At 59.3% G+C, this 23,234-nt stretch overlaps 2 protein-coding genes across 9 annotated transcripts; both read right to left on the bottom strand.

Annotated features, from left to right (window-relative positions):
• Positions 1–5,918: 5,918 nt before the first annotated feature.
• LOC101941377 (ras-related protein Rab-26-like) lies at positions 5,919–20,276 on the bottom strand. 8 transcript variants are annotated; one of them, XM_024114035.3, is made up of 5 exons: positions 16,585–19,198; positions 14,180–14,506; positions 13,399–13,561; positions 9,262–9,381; positions 5,919–7,726 (listed from the first exon to the last, which is right to left on the bottom strand). In XM_024114035.3, the coding sequence occupies exons 2-5, from the start codon at positions 14,372–14,374 to the stop codon at positions 7,602–7,604; spliced, it is 603 nt and encodes a 200-aa protein (XP_023969803.2). In that variant the 5' UTR covers positions 14,375–14,506; positions 16,585–19,198; the 3' UTR covers positions 5,919–7,601. The 8 variants fall into 8 exon arrangements, with proteins under 8 accessions (XP_023969803.2, XP_042702418.2, XP_023969802.3 ...); XM_042846484.2 differs by having other exon boundaries at positions 9,262–9,363; XM_024114034.3 differs by lacking the exon at positions 16,585–19,198 and adding an exon at positions 20,136–20,276 and having other exon boundaries at positions 5,919–9,381.
• TMEM276 (transmembrane protein 276) lies at positions 19,351–22,608 on the bottom strand. Its single transcript, XM_065586412.1, has 3 exons — positions 22,506–22,608; positions 21,894–22,005; positions 19,351–20,833 (listed from the first exon to the last, which is right to left on the bottom strand). The coding sequence occupies exons 2-3, from the start codon at positions 21,981–21,983 to the stop codon at positions 20,330–20,332; spliced, it is 594 nt and encodes a 197-aa protein (XP_065442484.1). The 5' UTR covers positions 21,984–22,005; positions 22,506–22,608; the 3' UTR covers positions 19,351–20,329.
• Between the last annotated feature and the right edge of the window lie 626 nt (positions 22,609–23,234).

The raw sequence follows: 23,234 nt of genomic DNA, 5'->3' as shown, positions 1-23,234 counted from the left end.
TGACACACTGACCAGGCCACCTACTGAGACTAGACCAAAGAGCCCATTTCACACTGGACCTGGCAGGAGGATCTCCACGAGAGCCCGGCAACTCGCTCCCCCCACTGATCTGAAATAGCCTGGGCTACGGGTCCTGGACACCCTGAAAAACCACCTGTGAGACAGGGCTTTGGAGAGGGCCGAGGGTTTGCTGCCCACATTGATGTGAGGGTGGAAAGGAGTCTGGCTGGAGGTGGCTGGCTGGCAGGAGTTTGCCCTGGTGCCGGCTCCTCTTGCAGTACGAATGGCAGGTTAGAGTGGCTGAAACCTGGCTTCATAGAATATCAGGGTTGGAAGGGACCTCAGGAGGTATCTAGCTTGTTTGGGTGTCTTTTGTATAATTACTTCAACGGAAACAAACAAACAAACTCTGGCCAAGACATTTAACTTCCCTGTGCCTCGGTTTCCCCATCTATGAAATGGGGATTGTGACGGGTTGGATCACAGAAACCCCCTTGGGAGCTGCCGCCTGATGTGCAAAGACTACCCCTGCTTCTGTTTTCCCTGCCAGCTCAGGACTCCAGCACCCTGTCTTGCTGGGCCAGACACTCCCGTCTGCTCCAACACAGACCCAGGGTCTGAATCACTTGCCCCCAAAGCTGCAAGTTTACCTGAAAACAGCTCACAGAAGTGTGCTTGTCTTTAGCACTCAGATGCCCAACTCCCAATGGGGTCTAAACCCAAATAAATCCGTTTTACCCTGTATAAAGCTTATGCAGAGTAAACTCATAAATTGTTCGCCCTCTATAACACTGATAGAGAGAGATGCACAGTTGTTTGCTCTCCCAGGTATTAATACATACTCTGAGTAAATTACCAAATAAAAAGTGATTTTATTAAATACAGACAGTAGGATTTAAGTGGTTCCAAGTAGTAACAGACAGAACAAAGTAAGTCACCAAGCAAAATAAAATAAAACACACACATCTATGTCTAATCAAACTGAATACAGATAAGTTCCTCACCAGTTCCAGAATGCTCCCTTTTACAGGCTAATCTCCTTTTAGCCTGGATCCAGCAATCACTCACACCCCCTCGTTTGTTCTAGTTTCCTTCAAGTATCCTGGGGGGGGTGGGGGGTGGAGAGGCTCCTTCTTTAGCCAGCTGAAGACCCAATGGAGGGGTCTCCCCCAGGTTTAAATAGACTCTCTCTTGTGGGTGGAGACCCCCCTTCTCCCTCCTATGCAAAGTCCAGCTCCAAGCTTGAGTCCTGGAGTCACCTGGGCAAGTCACATGCCCCTGCATGACTCAGACTTTACAGGCCGAAGCCATTGTCCACATGGTATCTTGCATGTCTCCAGGAAGACTTTTTTATGTGGATTGGAGCATTCCAAGATGCATTGTTCCCCAAGTGTTTCCTGATCAGGTACTTTACCTGGCGAATTCCTTCCTAAAGAAGCTGACCAAATGCCTCCCAAAGCTTACTTAGAAACCAAGCAAGCATACAGCCCATATTCTTAACCTCGATTAGAAAATGATATATATGTACAAATAGGATGGATAGATCTAGTAGACCATAACCTTTACGGAGATATGTTACAAGGCACAGGCAGCACAAAACATATTCCAGTTATGTCATACATACATTTATAAGCACCCCCCCATAAAGCCTTATGGGGTACGCTGTCACAGGGACGACGATCTCACGCAGGTGGGTTGGGAGGGAATGTTTTCAAGCTCTGGTAATAGCCATGCCCAAGGAGCTGCAGAAGGCAAAGTGTTAGGTGTCCCTTCGGCCTTCACTGTGTTTTCCATTGACTGCCTGATGGCTGAGTGCACGCTGCGGTGCCCAGGGGCCAGGGCAGGGCCTGTGCACGCTCTGCCAAGCACTCACTGATCCCTCAAAAACACCATGTGCAACTGCTGCTGCTAGCATCCAGTGACCTGCAGCCTGCGGCCCCCGCAGGAGAGGCCCGAGAGGGAAAGCCAAGTCTCACCGCAGAACCAAGGGGCTGCTTGGAAACAGCTCAGGCCTGCCCCACTATGGTGATCTTCAGCAGCACATGGTGGAGGGGGCTGTGGAATTGGCTCTCGCCCTCATGCACTGGAGGTTTGGAACCACCTGCCTCCCCCCACGTCACCAGGATGGTCCTTTCTCAGCCCCGACACCTGGCTCCTCACTCGCGGTTCACCAGCAGCTTCTCAGAGGTTACAGAGAGGAGGAAAGTTCCTCCCATGTCCTACTACAGCAGGAAGCAAACTGGCCCTGGGCACAGAAAGGAGAGAAACGGGGAACGGGCCACGGGGGTGCCCTGGGACCTGTCTCCTGGCCTGTCGTGTTTTGTCCTCGTCGTTACCCCGCCCCGCAGGAAATCCTGCTGCCGCAGCGCCGGGCTAGGTCTGCACCCCAAAGACCAGTACAGTCTAAGGCTGCATTGCCAGTGACCGCTGTTACCAGCTTTGCCCATTACTTTGGTACATGCTCATTTATTCGGGTGACTCTTCTGGGGGCCGGGGGGATGTCTGTACTTCTATCCATGTACTGCCTGTGTCCCTTGTGTGCTCATACGGCGCTCTGCTCCTCCTGCTGCACGTCCCCTCCCAATGGAGCGATCCTGCAGGACCTAGGCTCCCCCGGGCTGGGTTCTTCCAGCCCCAGAATCAGACGAACACACACACGTTAACAGCACTCAGCAGACTGGGTCGAGAAGCACCTCCAAGCTGCCACCGTCATATGTCCCAGGTTCAGCGCGTCCCTGTCCCCACTGTCACGTTACACTTGTTCGGGCAGTAACCCACGTGATGAGCAAACCCCACGGGATTTTGGGGTGCTGCAGGGAGCTTTAGCTTAGGTACGAGGAGCGTCGCTGCAGAGCGAATGAGGAAACCAAAAAATACCCACAAGGAGGATGTGGGGGAGAGAGAGAGAGAGAGAGAGAAGCAACCAGCTTAACCATGAAAGTTATTTATTGCCAGGTAATAACCACAGGGGAGTCAAACAAAACAGCGATAATATTAAATCTAACAAACTGAATTGTAAAAGTCAGGTTTAGAAGCTATAACTGATCCCACAAGTCAGGGTCAGAAGGCTACACTGAGAGAGAGAGAGAGATGGGTTCTCACCACTGCATGAAGCTTGAATCGATCGGGGGTCCTGGGTGGTGGGGGTAGCTGAGGGTCCGGAGTGCTGGAGACAGGCAGAGCCCCCAGCACAATCAGTCAGGAGAAGATGAAGTCCCAATGGAACGGATGCAGATTTTGGATCCAGGTATCAGAACACTGACTTGAGCGTGGGTCAGGGTTTCTGTAGAGAAACAACAATGGTTCAAGGGAGAACACAAGGGAGATACCAAAGTTGTTTTGTTCAGGCTAGACATGGGAGCTGATCATTCCTGGCTTTGGGTGGTGTCCCTTGGAGGGAGCTCACAATGCAATTAGGCGGCTTCAGTATTTTGGATATCAATAAAGGATTTATGACTAGAATTGGTCTGCTAACTGCTGAACTGGGTGTGTGCAGTGCAGGTGTGGGTTCATTGACATCTGGAGCAGAGATCCCCCATCATGCACTGCTTCCCTGCTTTTCTGGTCCCAGAGTTCCATGTGGTTCTTGCCTTGGAATCTCTGGTCTCCATTCTGTACGCTAATGGAGATGCCTCATTGTCCTATCTTTGATGCGAATGAGCCTGGGGGAATTTCCTTAATCCTGTCACCCTTATCCCAGGGGCTTAGGTGTCTCCCATGACCTTGTCATTGCTTTTTGTAAGTCTTTCTTCTGATGCAGATTTGGTTCAAGCAGAGCCTGGGGGTGGGGGAAGGTCTTTCGTGAGTCAGCCAGGCTGGGTGCTGCGCCCTGGTTCCCCAAGAACACAGAGCTGCTAGGTGTAACAGCCTCCAGCCCAAGGCTTCCCCACCAGCGGAAGGGCTGCTAGCGAACCAGCAGGGTTAGGTGACAAAGTATCACTTGGGTCTCCTTTCTCCGCCATGTGCTGACATGCTCACAGAATTCTAGCAGATCGGAGAGGCGCGACTTTCCCTTGCAGAGCCCGGGCAGGCTTGTCCCTGGCATTTCGTGATCGCTCTGAGACTGGAACATGGGGCCCACATTTTAAAAAGGAAGTTGAAAACTTGGCGAGGGTGCAGGAGAGCGCTACAGCGATAACTCGAGGCACTGAAATACGGGCATCGCTCAATACTGTAGAGAGGGATCAACACAGGGAGAAGCTACCAGGCACTACGCGGAATCTCTGACAGAACAAGAGACCGGGGCTGGAAGTTAAAGCCAGACAAATAGAAGTTAAAAACATGTCATCTCTCTAACAGGCAGGGCAGCTAAGCATTGCAACAAACCGCCACCAAGTCTCATAGACTCATAGACTAAGGTCAGAAGGGACCATTATGATCATCTGGTCTGACCCCCTGCATGCTGCAGGCCACAAAACCATCCCTACCCCTTCCCTGGACTCTGCTGTTGAAGTCCCCAATCCTGTGTTTTAGTGACTTCAATCGGCAGAGACCCTCCTGCTAGTGATCCCTGCCCCATGCTGCGGAGGAAGGTGAAAAACCTCCAGAGGCTCAGCCAATCTGCCCTGGAGGAAAATTTCTTCCCGACCCCAAACATGGCGATCAGTAAGACCCCGAGCATGTAGGCAAGAGTCTCTAGCCTGACCCCTGTTAGCCATTATACTATTTACCTACCATTGCTTGGTTTTCCTTGGCTACTATGTTTTACCATTAAACCATTCCCTCCATAAACTTATCTAACTTAATCTTAAAACCAGACAGGTCCCTCGCCCCCACCGTTTCCCTCGGAAGGCCGTTCCAATATTTCACCCCTCTGACGGTCAGAAATCTTCGTCTAATTTCAAGCCTGAACTTCCCCACGGCCAGTTTATATCCATTCGTTCTCGTGTCCACATTAGTAGTGGATTCTCCATCTCTGCCGTCTTCACATCAACACGGGATGCTTTTCTGGAGGAGATGCCTCATAAGACACCAGACACGAGCAGCTGGGCTTGGAACAGGCAGAGCTGGGGCAGGAGGTCAGGCTAATGGTCCCTTCTAGCCTTAAAGATCTATGGGCGAACTCCTAGTTCCAGGGAAGCCAGCAGGAACTTTGCCATTGGCTTCCATGGGGCCAAAGATTTCATCCAATGGAGCATTTCAGCTAGTTTCCTGAGCCCTGCGATGAGACTGGCTGTGACTTCCCGGATCACGGGCAGCACCTTTTTTACGGCTGGTGCAATCAGGGGTCCCAGGTACCACACCCTCTGGTGCAGATCACATAGTATGACTGGCAGCTTATCCCACCTGGTGCTGGGGACTGTCAGCGCCTTGGCAGCTTGTTCCCAGCACCCCCTCTCCGTCACCTCAATGCCTCCTCCCTTCTCTGCAGTGCCGGAAAAGAGCGAGTCTGGGATCGGTCCCCCAACCCTGCCGCGGTGAAGGCTGATGCAAAGAAGTGACCCGGTGTGCAGCCTCCTTTTCCTTGTTCGTTGCTCCCAGAGCCCAGCCCAGCCCAGGTGCTGGACATGGCATCTGGCCAGGGCACAAGACAGTGGGGTTACCCGGTGACATTCGCCTGGTGTTGTCTGGACCGGTGATCTGCTAGGTCACTCCAACCCTTGACTCTGGGATCCAGCCTTCCCCTGCTGTGCTGCGAGAACCCCCATTTCACGCACAGCCTCTAGCATGTAAGTTGCTCCCAGCTATGCGAGTGAGCACTTTTGGCCAGTCGCTCCTTGGATTGTGCAAGCTAATGACACTAGGCAATATCTCCAGTCCCAGACACAACCCTAGGAACCTCCGTCTGGCAGTGTCCAGTTATGCCCGCTGGACGCTGCAAGCTTATATGAGTTTGTCAATTTAACAAAGAAATTGATATGCACCAGGCTTGTTATCCCAAGGGGAGACTCTGACATGCTTCAAACCAAACGCACTGCTTCAGGTAGAACAAACAAACAGATTTATTAACTATAAAGATAAATGTTAAGTGATTATAAGTCAAAAGATAAAAAAAAAAGATACAAAAGAAGCGCTTAAACATGATAAAGTCATTGTGGAGAAACTAAACGGATTCTTTGCTTCATTTTAGTTGCCCTTCTCTGAACCTTTTCTAATGCCAGTATATCTTTTTTGAGATGAGATGAGACCACATCTGTACGCAGTATTCAAGATGTGGGCATACCATGGATTTATATAAGGGCAATAAGATATTCTCTGTCTTATTCTCTATCCCTTTTTTAATGATTCCTAACATCCTGTTTGCTTTTTTGACTGCCGCTGCACATTGCGTGGATGTCTTCAGAGAACTATCCACGATGACTCCAAGATCTCTTTCTTGATTCGTTGTAGCTAAATTAGCCCCCATCATATTGTATGTATAGTTGGGGTTATTTTTTCCAATGTGCATTACTTTACATTTATCCACATTAAATTTCATTTGCCATTTTGTTGCCCAATAACTTAGTTTTGTGAGATCTTTTTGAAGTTCTTCACAGTCAGCTTTGGTCTTAACTATCTTGAGCAGTTTAGTATCATCTGCAAACTTTGCAACCTCACTTTTTACCCCTTTCTCCAGATCATTTATGAATAAGTTGAATAGGATTGGTCCTAGGACTGACCCTTGGGGAACACCACTAGTTACCCCTCTCCATTCTGAACATTTACCATTTATTCCTCTGACTGACTAAAGGAAGAGGGGTGACTTATTCAAGAGTCCAATAGATCCTTTGTTGCTGCCTAGGTCAGCATCATTTGTTCCTGTGAGGCTGGGTTGGGTTTGTCCCATACATGCCCTGATGAGGTGTGAGCTGCCCCTCTGTTCCTGGAGAGTTTTGCCTGGGCTTGTTTAAAGCCATGAGGACACATTTTCAGCCTCATAACTATATACATGAAATTACAACCTATAACATCACTATAACAACAATGCTCAGTGCATCATAAGCTTTCCGAAGACACCCGACACGATAAACTTTGCATTGGATACCACGCAATCATTTTACAAGGATGAACATGGGAGTGCTGGGTGTTCCCCCGAGGTACAGAGCGTCACATACCCCTCCATCCTGCACGGAGAACAATGGGATTTGCAACGAGCGCTAGGGAGCCGGGGCTGCTTTTCACACCTTCTCTCAAACAGGACCCAGAGTGCCCTCCAGCACCGGGTGGGGGCATCCATTCGCTGCCGGCCCAGAGGGCAGAACAGCCCCCATAACCACTGACCCGGCTTCCTGCTGGACCTCGTGTGTGTGCGTGGGTCTCCCCGCGACCAGGGGCAGCCCACATGCTGGCCCTGCGGGGCGCTCTCCTCCCCTACAGGCTGGTGAGCAGCGAGAGGACAAACCGCAGATGTGGGGAGAGACGTGGGGCTCAGCCCAGGCCCTGGGGTCCGGCCTCCCTTTCCAGAGAACAAAGGTGCCCGGATGGCACAAGGTGCTTCCCCACCCACGGCAGGAGTATCCGGCAGCATGTTCTGGTAACAGGGCAGGAGGGGCTCTCCAGGGGTGGCTCCATGCCCGGCAGGAGCAGTGGCTGGTGGTGGCACAGTGGCTTTCGGGGCTCAGGCTGGGACCCCAGCAGGCTCCTGAAGCACAGAGCGGGTTTGCCAGGCATCCCCAGGGCTCTCAGCATGCACAGGGGCTGGAGGAGTCGGCCTCCTGCAGCGACACGGTGAGCCTGCTGCGCCCAGCGTCACTCTTGAGGACGAGCAGCTGCACCACGTCCTGCACGCACCTGTCCACGTTCTCTCCTGCAGGGGCGAGACCGGCAGCGGGTGGCAGCACCAGGAGTCCCCCGCGGGGGGAAGGAACAGGACCCGCTACTTCCGGAGTGTGTGTGTGTGATGGGAGGGCTCTGCGTGTGTTTGTAACGGGGGTTCAGTGCACAGGCACGTGTCTCTAGGGCTGTGCGTGAGAATGAAGGCTCTATACGTGAGTGTGTACACGAGGGCAGGGTGTGCACAGGGGCTGTGGGTGGGGAAAAGGGCCGTGTGTGTCTGAGGGCCATACATGGGCACCCGCACCCAAACTCCCTCCCGGAGCCCGCACCCTTCACCTCCTCCGGTACCTCAACCCCCTGCCCCTGCCCTGAGCCCCCTCCCACACCCAAACTCCCTCCCGGAGCCCGCACCCTTCACCTCCTCCGGTACCTCAACCCCCTGCCCCTGCCCCGAGCCCCCTCCCACACCCAAACTCCCTCCCGGAGCCCGCACCCTTCACCTCCTCCGGTACCTCAACCCCCTGCCCCTGCCCTGAGCCCCCTCCCGCACCCAAACTCCCTCCTGGAGCCTGCACCCTTCACCTCCTCCGGTACCTCAACCCCCTGCCCCTGCCCTGAGCCCCCTCCCACACCCAAACTCCCTCCCGGAGCCCGCATCCGCTCCCGCACCACAACCCCCTGTTCCTGCCCTGAGCCCCCTCCCGCACCCCAACCCCCTACCTCAGCCCGGAGCCCGCACCCTTCACCTCCTCCCGTGCCCCAACCCCCTGCCCCTGCCCTGAGCCCCCTCCCACACCCAAACTCCCTCCCGGAGCCCGCATCCCCTCCCGCACCACAACCCCCTGTTCCTGCTCTGAGCCCCCTCCCGCACCCCAACCCCCTACCTCAGCCCGGAGCCCGCACCCTTCACCTCCTCCCATGCCCCAACCCCCTGCCCCTGCCCTGAGACCCCTCCCGGAGCCCACAACCCTCCCCCAGCCCCAAGCCCCCTCCTGGAGCCCACACCCCTCTCCCAGCCCCAATCTCCCTCCCACACCTTGAACTTCTTGTTTCCAGCCCCACCCCAGAGCCTGCACCTCCAGCCAGAGCTCTCACCCCCTCCTGCACCCCAACCTCCTGCCTCAGCCCAATGAAAATGAGCGAGTGAGCGACAGAGGAAGGGGGAATGGAGTGAGTGGGGGCAGGGCCTCCGGGAAGGGGCGGGGCCTCCGGGAAGGGGCGGGGCAAGGGTGTTCGGTTTTCTGCAATTAGAAAGTTGGCAACCCGAGGGCAACGGCTCTTGTCTGACAGCCACTCAGCAGCGGGGGAGGAATCTCAGCACATCACCGACCGCGGGCACTCACGTCCCACTCCCCAAAGGTACTAATTCCCACTGAAATCACGAGCAGGGGTGGACCTGTCCCCCCCGAGGCCAAGGCCTGAACGGGCGAGAGCCTGAACTCGCGGCCCATGGGCAGGGTGGGGCACACGGCTGGGGCAGGGCTCCAGCTCCTCCCAGCCGTGCCGAGCCCATTTGGGGGCCCAGCTCCCAGGCTGCATGAGGCGAGGGGGGCAGCCCCGCCCTACCTGTCTTGGCCGACACGTTAAACCTGCCGGCTATTCTGTGCTCCACGGAAAACTTCTCAGCCTGGTCCTCCGGCAGGCGCGGCTCCAGGTCAGTCTTGTTCCCTAGCAGGAAGATGGGGGCTGCAGGAGGCAGAGATGGGACGGGGTGATGGGGGAGAGAAAGACGGGAAAACGCAAGGGCTCAGGATGGGGCCAGCGGGTGTGACCGGGGGGCCGGGCTGTATGCAGGGAGGGCCATCCAGGGCCCTGTACCCCAGCACACAGTAGGGAGGCCTGGACACATGGTCAGACCGGCGTTCACGCCCTGAACTCCCCTGTCCCTTGGCGCTGCCTCAGCATCCGTGTATAGAGCTCGAGAGCCCGGAGGGGCTCAGCTCATGGCTGGACTGGCCCCCTGCTCCCCCACTCCTGGGTCAGCCGGGAACAAAACAGGGGGAAATGGCAGAGCCCTGGCACTAAAGGTGCCACATCCTGAAGCAGTGGTGCCGGGGGCCCCTGTTCCTACTCACTCCGATGGGGCACCCAGAGCCCTCCTCCGCCTTGGCTAATCGCAGCTTTAGCGAACAAGCAGGACATTGGACACTGGAGTGTGGTTTCGACCCTGCAAACCGGCCTGGTGGGACCCCCCCCCAGCCCCTCCCAACCTGCCCTGCCAGCTCCAACGCTGGGCACCCATGTTTCCCACTGTGCTTTCTTCCCCGCTGCCCAGTCAGCAGGGAATGCCCCCCCCCGAGCACCTCGGACAGGCCACTCCCCCTTTCCCCTCCAGATCCCGCCCCTGCCACGACACCTGCCACAGGGAGAGCCACGGGACCTAGCGCCGAACAGCTCTGTGGGACGCCCCTCCCTGCCGGTGGCCCCCGTGGTCCGTCAGCTCTTTGGGGCAGGAGACGTCTCGGTACATGTCTGCACAGCACCCTGGGGCCCGGCCCTGAACGCGGCTTCAGCTCCACACCGGTGCGCAGCACAGCTGTGTGTGGGGAGCCCAGGGCTGGGATAGCACAGGCATAGGCACTGACTCTGGGGCTGAAGCACCCATGGAAAAAAAATAGTGGGTGCTTAGCACCCACCAGCCACCCACTGATCAGCAGGCGGGAGGCGCTGAGGGGAGGGGGCGGAGAAGGGGTAGGAAGAGGTGAAGCAAGCATGGGGCCTCGGGGAAGGGGTGGAGTGGGGGCGGGGCCTCAGGGCAGAGCAGAGGTGGAGCACCCTCCCGGAAAAAGTCATCGCCTGTGAACATAGGGCTGAGGTTCAGCAGTGAGGGGCACCGGCAGAGCTGGGGGTGGGACCCTAGGCTGGGAGTGAGGTCACTGGCAGAGCTGGGGGGGGGGCAGGGCTGGGGTAGCAGGGGGCTGTGGGTTGAGATTGAGGGGCACTGACAGAGCTGGGGGGAGCCCAGGGCTGGGGTAGCAGGGGCTGCGGGTCGGGACTGAGGGGCACTGGCAGAGCTGGGGGGAGCCCAGGGCTGGGGTTGCAGGGGCTGCGGGTCGGGACTGAGGGGCACTGGCAGACCTGGGGGGAGCGCAGGGCTGGGGTAGCAGGGGCTGCGGGTCGGGACTGAGGGGCACTGGCAGACCTGGGGGGAGCGCAGGGCTGGGGTAGCAGGGGCTGCGGGTCGGGACTGAGGGGCACTGGCAGAGCTGGGGGGAGCCCAGGGCTGGGGTTGCAGGGGCTGCGGGTCGGGACTGAGGGGCACTGGCACAGCTGGGGGGAGCCCAGGGCTGGGGTAGCAGGGGCTGCGGGTCGGGACTGAGGGGCACTGGCAGAGCTGGGGGGAGCCCAGGGCTGGGGTAGCAGGGGGCTGCGGGTTGGGACTGAGGGGCACTGGCAGAGCTGGGGGGAGCCCAGGGCTGGGGTAGCAGGGGGCTGCGGGTCGGGACTGAGGGGCACTGGCAGAGCTGGGGGGAGCCCAGGGCTGGGGTTGCAGGGGCTGCGGGTCGGGACTGAGGGGCACTGGCAGAGCTGGGGGGAGCCCAGGGCTGGGGTAGCAGGGGCTGCGGGTCGGGACTGAGGGGCACTGGCACAGCTGGGGGGAGCCCAGGGCTGGGGTAGCAGGGGGCTGCGGGTCGGGATTGAGGGGCACTGGCAGAGCTGGGGGGAGCCCAGGGCTGGGGTACCAGGGGGCTGCGGGTCGGGATTGAGGGGCACTGGCAGAGCTGGGGGGAGCCCAGGGCTGGGGTACCAGGGGGCTGCGGGTCAGGACTGAGGGGCACTGGCAGAGCTGGGGGGAGCCCAGGGCTGGGGTAGCAGGGGCTGCGGGTCGGGATTGAGGGGCACTGGCAGAGCTGGGATAACACAGGGCTGCGGGTCGGGACTGAGGGGCACTGGCAGAGCTGGGGGGAGCCCAGGGCTGGGGTTGCAGGGGCTGCGGGTCGGGACTGAGGGGCACTGGCAGAGCTGGGGGGAGCCCAGGGCTGGGGTAGCAGGGGCTGCGGGTCGGGACTGAGGGGCACTGGCACAGCTGGGGGGAGCCCAGGGCTGGGGTAGCAGGGGCTGCGGGTCGGGACTGAGGGGCACTGGCAGAGCTGGGGGGAGCCCAGGGCTGGGGTAGCAGGGGGCTGCGGGTCGGGACTGAGGGGCACTGGCAGAGCTGGGGGGAGCCCAGGGCTGGGGTAGCAGGGGGCTGCGGGTCGGGACTGAGGGGCACTGGCAGAGCTGGGGGGAGCCCAGGGCTGGGGTTGCAGGGGCTGCGGGTCGGGACTGAGGGGCACTGGCAGAGCTGGGGGGAGCCCAGGGCTGGGGTAGCAGGGGCTGCGGGTCGGGACTGAGGGGCACTGGCACAGCTGGGGGGAGCCCAGGGCTGGGGTAGCAGGGGGCTGCGGGTCGGGATTGAGGGGCACTGGCAGAGCTGGGGGGAGCCCAGGGCTGGGGTACCAGGGGGCTGCGGGTCGGGATTGAGGGGCACTGGCAGAGCTGGGGGGAGCCCAGGGCTGGGGTACCAGGGGGCTGCGGGTCAGGACTGAGGGGCACTGGCAGAGCTGGGGGGAGCCCAGGGCTGGGGTAGCAGGGGCTGCGGGTCGGGATTGAGGGGCACTGGCAGAGCTGGGATAACACAGGGCTGCGGGTTGAGACTGAGGGGCACTGGCAGAGCTGGGATAACACAGGGCTGCGGGTTGAGACTGAGGGGAACTGGCAGGGCTTTAGACCTTTATGTACAATACACGCCATTGTCATGAGCACTAAAAATCAATGCAAAGTGCTACAACTGTGTGTCTGAAGACAGCATCACTCTGGCCATGGCATCGCTAATTAACAGACAGACGCACACACGTGCACGCACACACACACGATTTCGGCAGAGCGGCTGGTTTCTCTTTAACCGTTTTCCGGGCTCCCTCTGTCTCCAGCCACTTTGAAAAGCTGCCAGGGAACCTCGTGAGAGAGATGGCCTGGAGCCCAGGGCTTAACGAGCCGCTGCCCTAATGAGCGTGACTGGAGCCCAGCCTGGGAAAGAGCTGGGTGGCACAGGCTGGACGCCAGCCCTCAGGGTGGCAGGCAGTGGGGCCCAGCCCCTGGTACACGTGCTCAGGCCTATGGGATGGGCGCTCCCTCCCTCCTATGATGAGGGGGGGTTCCCTGAGCGGCTCGGCTGCTCGTTCCTGCCCCTTGGGGTGCAGGGGTACTTGTACAGTCCTGGGGAGAGCAGTGGCTGGCATGGGGGAGGGTGCGCGCAGTGCTAGAATGGGGGGAGGGGCTTTGTGCACGGGGCAGGGTGTGGAGAGGCTAGAACTGGTCAGTGGGGGGCATCCCTGCCATGGGCCAGACCCCAGCGTGGCATCGCCGCATCACGTGCCTGCTGCAGAACCCTATGGCCGGGGCGGCCAGTGAGCTGAACAGATGCCCCAAGGGGCGTGTGGCAGGTCCAGGGGGTGGCTCCACCAGGGGGCAGGATGGGACGGGAGGCAGCTGCCTGGTCCCCCCAGGGTAAGGGCAGCCCAGCCGTGGGATCTGAGCCAGCTGTATTCGCACAGCTCCCCCCCAGGTGGGTGAATAACTGGGGGGGATGGGCGCTGGGAACCCGCCCCACCTTGGCAGGTCAGGGGAACCCACTGTTTGGGAGGGAGCAGTGCAATGGAGGATATTGGGAACTTGGCCCTCCCTGTCCCCGCATTGCAGGAGTTGCCCAGTGCCCCCTACCATCCGGGCAGTACTGCCGGGCCACGTAGACCCAGTGCGGGAGGCTGTCGAAGGAGAGCTGGCTCTGGGCGCTGTACAGCAGTAGCACGGCGTCCGTGTCCCGGTAGTAGCAGCTGCTCAGGGAGAGGAACCTTTCTTCACCGGCCGTGTCCCACAGGGAGATCTGCGCACAGCAGAGAGCATGGGGTGAAGCCTTGGCCCCAGGGCGTGGAGCAAGGCACTGGCAGCCTGTGGAACTCACTGCCACATGAACTTGGCTGGACAAATGAGGCGGCTGCAGTCTTTAAGCCGGCTGGGTTAGATGGTAACGGTCTCAGGCTGAAGGCCCTAACGCGCCAGGACGTGCCCCGCTTCGCCCCACAGACAGCACTGCCCAGCCGGCTGGTTTCATCTCCCTCAGGACGCAGGCAGGATACCAGGCGAGAAGGGCCCAGAGCCCCGTGTGCTGTGGTGACTGGAGCGAGAGTCCAGGGGGGAACTCAGGAAAACCAGCTCATTTGCGGAGCATCGTGATTCAACTCCAGGCCCCCAGCCAGCCCTGCCCCCCACCCCCCACCAAGGCTCTCAGCCAACACAAGCCCAGCCCTGAGCCGCTACCTGTGGGTGGGATGCTGTCGCCTAGCAACTCCTGACAGCGGATTAACCCTTTGGGTCGTCGCTCCCCAGCGAGGGACAGTCTGGGTGCCCGTGGCAGGGCTTGGCTACCACGGAGTCTCGCTGGCATGGCCCAGACACACCCGGCCCTGGGGGGAGGGCGAGGGACAGGCCCGCAGTCACATACCTGCGCCAGGCCGGGGATCGGAGGGTGGCTGAGCTGCACGGTCCTCTTGCAGATGGCCAGGTGCTCGTTGGGGGCGTGGGCCCCCTGCAGGAAGCGCCCCACCCGGATGCGGTGGAACAGGGTGGTCTTCCCCACCCCAAAGTCCCCCAGCAGGATAAGCTTGAACTTCAGGTCGGGCGGAGGCACGGTCGCCATCACAGTGCGGGGGCCGGCTCCCTCCAGCAGCCGTGGGTGGTAAATGCCCAGTCCTGGCCCATGGGCTCCATTCCTCGGCAGGACCCGTCCCACTGGGCCACCGGGCAGCACGGGCCGGCAGACCTAGCAGGGCTGCAGCGGGAGGGAAGGAGAAAGCAGGGAATGGAGCACGTTTCCCCGGCTGGGGCCCAGGCTGCAGATCCCAGCCTGGGAGACGGGGCTGGGGGAACCCCGCCCCACCCCCACTGCCGGCTCCAGCCCTGGGGGGCCCCATCCCAGGGAGCCTGAGCGGATTGCACCCATGGACCGTGAAAGCCTCTAGCTCTCCCCGGGGCACGAACAGGTTCCTAGCACCCTCCCAGCACCCCTCAGCCCTACCCTGGCCGGACTCTGCCCCTTGGGAAGGCATCACTAGCTCACGGAGACGGTGCGGTGTGAAATTCAGCACCTTAGCGACTCAGGCCCCCTAGCACTGCTCTGGGGCCAGCACGGACTGCTGGGTGAGAGCCCCCCTTACTGAGCGCCCCCCGTTCCTGGTAGCACAGGCCCCTAGCACTGCTCTGGGGCCAGCACGGACTGCTGGGGAGAGTGCCCCGTTAACCCCCCTGTTCCCTGCAGCCCGGTGCCCTGTGTCCCACACTCAGCCCCCGGGCTCTAACTCTTGCTGTCTCGGTGGCCCAGGCGTGCCGTGGCGCACGCCGTCAGGGGGAGAGGGCCCAGCAGGCGTGGGCGCGGCCTCTCCTGGCGCAGCTCTCTGATACAGGGACTGAGCTGGGATGTTATGGGGCCCCCTCGGGGCTCCAGCAGAGGCTGGTACCCCCCCAGGCAGAGCGTTTGCTTTCTGCATCGGGGGAGGGGCGGAGGGCTGGGCAGTTGACTGAGCGGGGCGGGGGGCGGTTTGGCAGAGCTAAGCGGAGCCTCCTCTACCTTGGCCAGGATCTTGCTGGGCCCACAAGGGAGCTTGCCAACTGCTTCCTGGTGTGTTGGAGTAGAGCCTGGGAGGAACTAGTACACCTGGCACACCCCTCCCAGCGGGGCAATCCCAGGCGGTCAAAGTGCAATAAACAAGGAGGGTAGGGCCCCCTTCTCTGTAAAGCCTCCACAGGCAGAAAGCCCTGGTTTCACCTCCCAGCCCTGACACCCACTCCCCAGCCTGGGGCAGAGCCCAACCCTGCTCTGTGCCTCAGTTTCCCCCATCCCACCCACCAGGGGCTGTATGGGTTAATGTCTGTCCAGGAAAGAGCTCCCAGTCTCGCAGAGTGGAGAGCTACCCTCCCCCGTGACACCGGCTTGTCTGTCCGGTTGGCCCGGGTGGGGGATGAAGGTGACCAGCCGCCCCCGCCCCCTGGGCCCCGCTGCATTCAGCCCCTGCCCCCTCTTGCTGATCAGGGAGCTGTCCGGGCTGCCAGGGAACTGCCTGCACACACCCATCCCCCTTGCTCTGCTCGGCTCGGCTCCTGCCTTCACCCATTTGCTCCTTGCCGGTTCAGTGCCCCCCGGAGCAGGGAACTGAGTGTTGCCGGCGTTCATAAACCGGAGGGGCCCCTGGAAGGAGGGAGCTCAGGCTCCGTTCCAGGCTTGGCACCTCACAGTGGCAGATCCAGCAGGGACAAGCCCCCCCTCTCCCCCTGACTCACTCCACCCTGGCCGGTGAGATGTTCAGCAGCTCCTGCCCAGGTGTGAACCCTGGCCTAGCTGGAAGGCCTGCGTCACCCGGCCGCCCCGTTCTAACAGCAGCTGGACGGAGCGCAGGGCGTTCCCAGAGCCAGCGGTGCAGAGAAGGCAGCATGGCCTCCCCGCGACCATCCCGCTCTCAGTGTCCCCCAGGCGCTCAGCCAGCTATTGGAAGGAGGGTAACCGAACACCGGCTGCTGGGCGTGGCCTTTTCATAGGCACGGCGCTGCAGCAAGGTCTGCCAGCATGCCCCGAGCGTGCCCGGTGCCTGGGCTTAGGACGGGCGCTGCAAGGGACTTTCTGCTGACGGTGCTTCCCCAGCTCCTGCTCCCTCCCGCACTTGGCCGCACTCCTTCCTCTCGTGTGTTACCCAGGGCTGCTGGGCACAGCTGCTCCCCAGCAGAACGGGCAGACACGCACGTAGCCCCCTCGCTCCTGCAAGCTGCACACGACAGTGACAGCAGAAATTGTACCCCACGTGGTTCTGCTCTTTTAACTCCTTCGGCACAAATCAACAATAGCAGATGGTTCCTTACCTGTCTGGTAACTGCTGTTCTTCGAGCTGTGGCTGCAGGCACGTCTTCCCTCAGGAGTGTGCCCGCCCCGCACCAAAGCCGGAGAAATCCGCCTAGCAGCATGCCTGGGCAGCGCTCACGCCCTTTTCCTCACAGCCCCTCCCCGGGCTCTAGAAGGGCAGAGCGGCCGTGACCCCTTAGGTCCTTTGCACCAAACCCCAGGCTGGAGCCTCTGATGCAAGGTGGGGCCTGGAATACGTGTCTGCAGCCACGTCTCGAAGAACGGCTCCAACACAGGTGAGTAACAGTCTTTTCTTCTTCGAGAGGTTGCAGACGTGTCTTCCCGGGGCTCGGAGTCGATCGACACAGAGACGGCAGAACTGCCTCCCAAAAGTGTGCGTCAGCCCTAGAAGCCATGGTGACAGCGCAGCGGCTAGCAAAGGTGTGCACTGAGGGCCAGACGCAGCCCTGCAGCCATCCACTGGGGGAAACAGCTGTAAGAAACGCTGTTGATGTTGCTTGAGCGCTTGTCGAATGAGCCTGTAAGGACTTTGGGGGCGTAATCTGAGCTGCTCCAGAAGCTGCAGTAATTCACGTCCTTATCTACTTAGTGGAGACCGATGGTCCTTTCATCCGCTCAGCTCAGTGTAAGATACAAAGAGGCGAGGTGATGAATGAAAGGGGTTAGTACTTTTCCCACATCTAAGGTCTGAAGGCGTCATTCTTCTACGCCCAAGTGTGGTTTGGGAAAAAAATACAGGTAAGTTAATAACCTCATTAAGGTGAAACGAAGAGATCACTTTTGACGGAAGTTTTGGCTGTGGTCTTGAAGCTACCTTGCCTTTGAAGAAGTGGGTATATGGGGGATCTGCCGCCATGAAGGCTTTCCTGACTAGTCTAGCAACCAGGAAGGCCATATCCTGGGAGCGGAGAGCCAATGAACACGTTGCTATTGACTCAAACAGACTCATCAGTGGCACGAGCACTGTATTAAGGTCCCACAATGGCTGGTGGAAAACGATGGACAATGCCTTTCAGAAACCTCCCTACCATAGGCTCTGAAAATAGCGACTTTCCCCAAAGAGGAGGGTAGAAAGCTGAAATCGCAGCCAAATGAACTTTCGAAGAGCTAAGAGCCGGGCCCGAAGATTTCAACTGCAACGAATAGTCCAGACCATTCTGAATCCAAACTGACATAGGATGAATTCCCCCTGAGGTCCCCCAAATCGAAAACTGCTTCCACTTTGACAAACAGGTGGAGGGGCTGTGTTCCAATTTATGGGTCCTTTTCCTCGGTGGAGCCCTCCTAGAGGCTGCCTCCGAGTTCTGCCGCAGAACATCAGTGCAATGAGGCTCAGACGACAGCTGAGGAGCTGGTACCATCTCCAGTGCTGATGTAGACCTCATGGCTTGCCTGCATCTCAAATGCCTTGCTAACTGCATCCTTGTCCTGAAGGACTTACAGATGGAGCACCTGTCCTTACCGTGTCCCTCTCCCAGGCACAATAAACACCGCGTGTGGGGCTCACTATTTGGAATAGTCCCTCATGTGATGGGCAATGTTTAAATCCCAGTGAAGACATTCCACCAGGAAACTACAGCTAACTAACTAACCCACCCACCTAAGGTACTAACTACTAAACAACTAACTATGAACACGAAGTTCTCAACAACTGAGAGATAAAAGGGCAGTGCCCCCAGCGCTCCGACTCTAGCTGTGGGTGATGAGAAGGAACTGAGTAGGGTCAGGGCAACGCTGCCCTTATACAACCAGGGGAGAGGCTAGGAGTCAAGGGGCGCGAACACTACCCCTGCGGGTACGGCTAGGCGAATCGCCCCGGCTTTGGTGCACTGGGCATGCACACGGGAATGTCTGTGAGCACTCGAAGAACAACAAAGAGCCATCCAGAGCCTGTGGGGCTCCTGGGATCCTGTCACTTCTAGAGCATCTAACTCCTAGAGAAGGGCCGCACTACGTAGGGGCTCCTGCCCTGATGCAGAAGGCCTGTCACCAGGGTAACGATTTATGCAGATAGACAAGGTCAGCAGAGTGTGCTGTAAGTCAGGAGTTCCACAGGCAGAGCTGCACAGGGGGAGTGCCAAGGGGTGGTGCAGAATTTGCCTGACTCCTTTAATTTTATTGAGAGAAAAACCCAAGAGCTGCTGTTGATGTTTTAACCTCCTTCATGAGGAAAGACAGAAAAGTTCAACCCTTGTTATGGAAGGGTCTAACTGCACAGCGAGTACCCCAGAGACTGGGAAAAGCCATGCCAGGGTACGAGTGAGACGCCTCTAAACCAGCAGCAGCTACAACTATAGATACCCAGACGGTTTGGGCCCAGTCAGAGCATTAATGCAAGTAAGAAACTCAAATATGCTTGGGGGGGTTCCCCCCAGCTGCTCTTCCACACTCTGAATGGACGGCCTCTGCACACAGAGGCCAAGCTGGAGAGCTCAACGTTGCCCTAAGTGTGGGTGGGTGGGGGTGCAGTGGGGGGGTTGGGGGGGGAGGAGCTTTCCCAGTGTTAAGAGGGACATTCAAGAGGATTTCAGCAGCTTGGTTTGCAACCTTCTCATGGGGTCTCCAATGAGGACTTGGCTTTGCCAAGCGTTGGCAGAGAAACAAGTGAACACAGCCCAGCAGCCAGGCCAGCTTCCTTATGAGGGTGCACTCTTGGGTTACGCTCATGGTGTGTCTCTAACCACAGCCATGCAGCGCTCCCTCCAGCAATCTCCCAGGCAGAGAGACAGCCAGTGCACTCATGCGACTCCACGAGGACACGTGCACAGGGTGGGAAACGCTTTATTTCAGTTGGGCTCACTTTTTTATTTTCCCTTTCAAGTGAGGAAATTAACGGGAAAAAATAGCTAGTGCTCAAGGCCTTACAGGCACAAGAGTCAGGACATTCAAGAGAGCAGTTCCCAAGGCAATCAGAACTGTAGGACAGCGACTTATCACGGGACAGCCAAGATACTACAGGCCACTGTAGCACTTACAGAGGGGCTGAGTTAAACTGGGGCGGGGAAACAATAGGAGTCCCCTGAATTTAATACCCGTCAATTCGCAAGAGTCTGTTAATGCCTGGAATGAAATTAAGCAAAGGTAAATGTAGACTGGTTGGCAGGAACAATACCCTGAGCTCCATCTGCTAAGGGATGGGCTCCCCAGGGACGTGCTGGGGACATGGGAGGAGGAGGAGGGACCAGGCACTCTCTCAGCCTGCAGTGGTCTGCTGGGAAAGGGACTGCCAGGTCCTCTCTGTCACCAGTTCCCTTGAGCTACGATGGAATAGCCAGCCTCTTCCCTGGGCGGCCTGCAACTCCTCCTGGAAGGCTGGGGGTATTGAACCAGCCGGCTTCCAAGAGGGCTCCATAGTCACCCTGCCTCTTCTCCCCACCCCAGAGACCAAAGAGGAAATTCGAAGCAGTTTGGAGCAGCAGTTGGTGTATTTCTGCCCTATCGGGGCCCACTTCAGGGAACAGCAGCAAACGGGACAGCTCCAATCATTGGTATCCTCCTCTCATCCGGCATCAATCAGTTACCCAAGTCACAAGCTGCTGTAGCGACTTACCTGGAGCCCGAGGGCTGCACCCAGTGCGCTAATGTAGCTCAGACAGCAGCCAGAAACAGGAAGGTTAACTCGACAGTCCCAGGGCCCAGGTCACATTGCCTGCTGGAAGCTGTAACCGCTGCACCAAAGCTGACGGCAGCCACAGACCACACTGAGAACGCCACAGACAGCACCTTGGTAAGTCCCACATAAAATCAATCAAGGTCAAGGTGCTGTGTCCGGAAGGCCCATTGAAATGCTAAATTTCCTGCTGCCAGGAGACAGCTGAGGACAGCCTCCTTCCTCAGCATCAGCAGTGTCTCCACCTTCACCCCGGACAGGAGGCCAGCTGTGCTCAACACCAGGCTGCCCAGTATCCCATAGAAATTCATGGTGAAAATGGAAAGGATGAGGATGGTGATGGAGGCCACCACGGTGACAGACTGGGCAACCATGGCCCTGCCCTCTTCAGTGAAGTACTCCAAGCCCGCGGCCAGCAGCAGGGCTCCTCCCAGGAGGATGTTGGCAGTGGAGTGGTCGCCGTTCAGCCAGTGAAATCCAAAAGCCAGCAAAGGGAGGCCAATGACGGTGGAGACCCAGGTACCAGACTGGGAATCTGCTGCCAAGGTAACCCCAAGAGGTGTCCAGAAGAAGCCAACTGCTCCCACAAGTGCTGCCAGGGCCTGGAGGAGGAACCCTGCGGCGGCCCCGCGATTTATCTACAAACATACAGAGGCAAGCAATGAGCGGCAGGCCACGGTCACAGGGAACTCAGCAGAACAGACACAAAGCAATAGCTTGGACACCCAGGGTAACAGCTTGAGAATCCATCCCCCCGCTTGGTACCCAGACTAGCATCACACTGTCAGCGGGAGTCCACCCTTCACCAGCTCCGCTGCTTCCTTCCACACACAGCCCCTCACAAAGGCCCATTAAGAAAAACATCTTTGCTTGTGTTCCTTCCTATCTCTAGTATCAGAGGGGTAGCCGTGTTAGTCTGAATCTGTAAAAAGCAACAGAGGGTCCTGTGGCACCTTTGAGACTAACAGAAGTATTGGGAGCATAAGCTTTCGTGGGTAAGAACCTCACTTCTTCTGAAGAAGTGAGGTTCTTACCCACGAAAGCTTATGCTCCCAGTACTTCTGTTAGTCTCAAAGGTGCCACAGGACCCTCTGTTGCTTCCTATCTCTAGTGCGACTGTGAAACCCCTTTTGTTCCACTGACAACTGCCCGCCCCCAAAGTAGATTCCCCAGCCCCACAGACACTGACACTGCCTCCTGCCCCCACAAACAGATTCATCCTTCCCCCAGCTTCTGCAAAAAAGTCATCTGGAACTGGTGAAGCAGGTAGGCTGCCATAGGACCAAGGAATCATCCGGTAGAGAGAGCACATTGAACTCGGCCCCAGGCCTCCTTATCAGACTCTCGACACCTGTAAGCGTTAAGCTAACTCGCAATCAAGTGCTGTGGGAAGAAAGCTGGTAAGTTATCATGGGGCCTGAAAATCTGTTTGTCCAGTAAACATGAGGGCAACAGAAGCGAACGAGGGACAACGCAGATGGCCTTTCGCTAGGCCACAGCCCTAGTGCGCAGTGCGTTGATTTGTTCTCTGCGTTGGCAGTTTCCTTTAACAAGGCCTGTCTCTGTCAGGTGGGAGAACACGAACAGCCGCTCACAGCTGCCACCTGGGCACGTCTATGGCAAGAGGGGCACATTGGTCCATTCCTGAGCCCTGCGCCTCCCAGACACGATACGATGCTCTGCGGCAATCGCTCTCACCTGGAAAGTGCGGACAGCGGAGCTCAGACACACGGCGCTGAGCCCCACGCCGGGGAGAGCCGTGCTCCACTCGGCAGCCAGGCCGGCCATGGGGGCAGGGGCCTCATCCAGCCTGAAAGGGAGAGGAGAGAGCTGGGTTCCCGGGGTCGCAGCACCCGGCTCTGGCTGCACGGGGGGGGGGGGGCGGCTGAGGGGTTCACACAACAGAGCAACGGCCGGGGCCGGGGCAGAGCCGTCAGCTGGGAAACCTCCGAGGGAGCGAGAACTTCACGGCCATTGCCCCCCCCCCCCCCCCCGGCTGGAGCCCCTCCCCTCCGGATGCCCCTCCCCTCCAGGTGCCCCCCCAACCCCCACGGCGCCCCTCCCCTCCGGGTGCCCTCCCGACCCCCGCTCCTGGGCTGGAGCCCCTCCCCTCCGGGTACCACTCCCCCGCGCTGGCGCCCCTCCCCTCCGGGTGCCCCCCCCCCCACGCTCCTGGGCTGGAGCCCCTCCCCTCCGGGTACCTCCCCCCCCGACGCCCCTCCCCTCCGGGTGCCCCCCCCCGCTCCCAGGCTGGCGTCAGCCCCCAGGGGGCCCCGCCCCCCGCTCCGCCAGCGGCCGCTCCGCGCTCACCAGCCCCCCACCGCACTTCCGGCAACAGGCGGGGAGCCCGGGCTAGCGAGTCCTGGGCTAGAGAGGCGCAAGGGGAGTCACCATAGAGAGGCGCAGAGGGGCCCGGACACGGGCAGCGCTGCGCGTGGCGCCCCCTGCAGGCGCGGAGGAGTCATCGCAGCCCATCGGGGAGGCCTCAGCCGGGGCACTAGCGGGGGCGGCTGGTACCTGCCTGGGCGCAGGGCCGGGGGCAGAAGGGAGCCGCCCGGCGCAGGGGGCAGGACAGTGGTGCACGTATCCCACTGCCCCTGCGCTGGGCTGGGCTGTCCGGGGCTCAGCGGGCAGGGACTGGAAACCCCCACCCGGCTTGTGCCGAGCTGGGCATCAGGGCTCCTTATGCATTCTGCTAGTAAATCCATCCCCAGGGGCTGTGCCACACCACCCCTCCCTGGGCACTGAGCGCCCGCAGCCTCGGGGTCCCCCTGGGCCACACCACCCCTCCCCGGGCACTGAGCGCCCGCAGCCTCGGGTCCCCCTGGGCCACACCACCCCTCCCTGGGCACTGAGCGCCCGCAGCCTCGGGGTCCCCCTGGGCCACACCACCCCTCCCTGGGCACTGAGCGCCCGCAGCCTCGGGGTCCCCCTGGGCCACACCACCCCTCCCTGGGCACTGAGCGCCCGCAGCCTCGGGGTCCCCCTGGGCCACACCACGCCGCACCGTGCACTGAGCGCCCGCAGCCTCGGGTCCCC

Source organism: Chrysemys picta, chromosome 2, assembly GCF_011386835.1.
Source record: "Chrysemys picta bellii isolate R12L10 chromosome 2, ASM1138683v2, whole genome shotgun sequence".
NCBI classification, from domain to species: domain Eukaryota; kingdom Metazoa; phylum Chordata; order Testudines; family Emydidae; genus Chrysemys; species Chrysemys picta.
The sequence above is the reverse complement of the archived record's forward strand: the minus strand, read 5'-3'. Positions and strand labels throughout refer to the sequence as shown.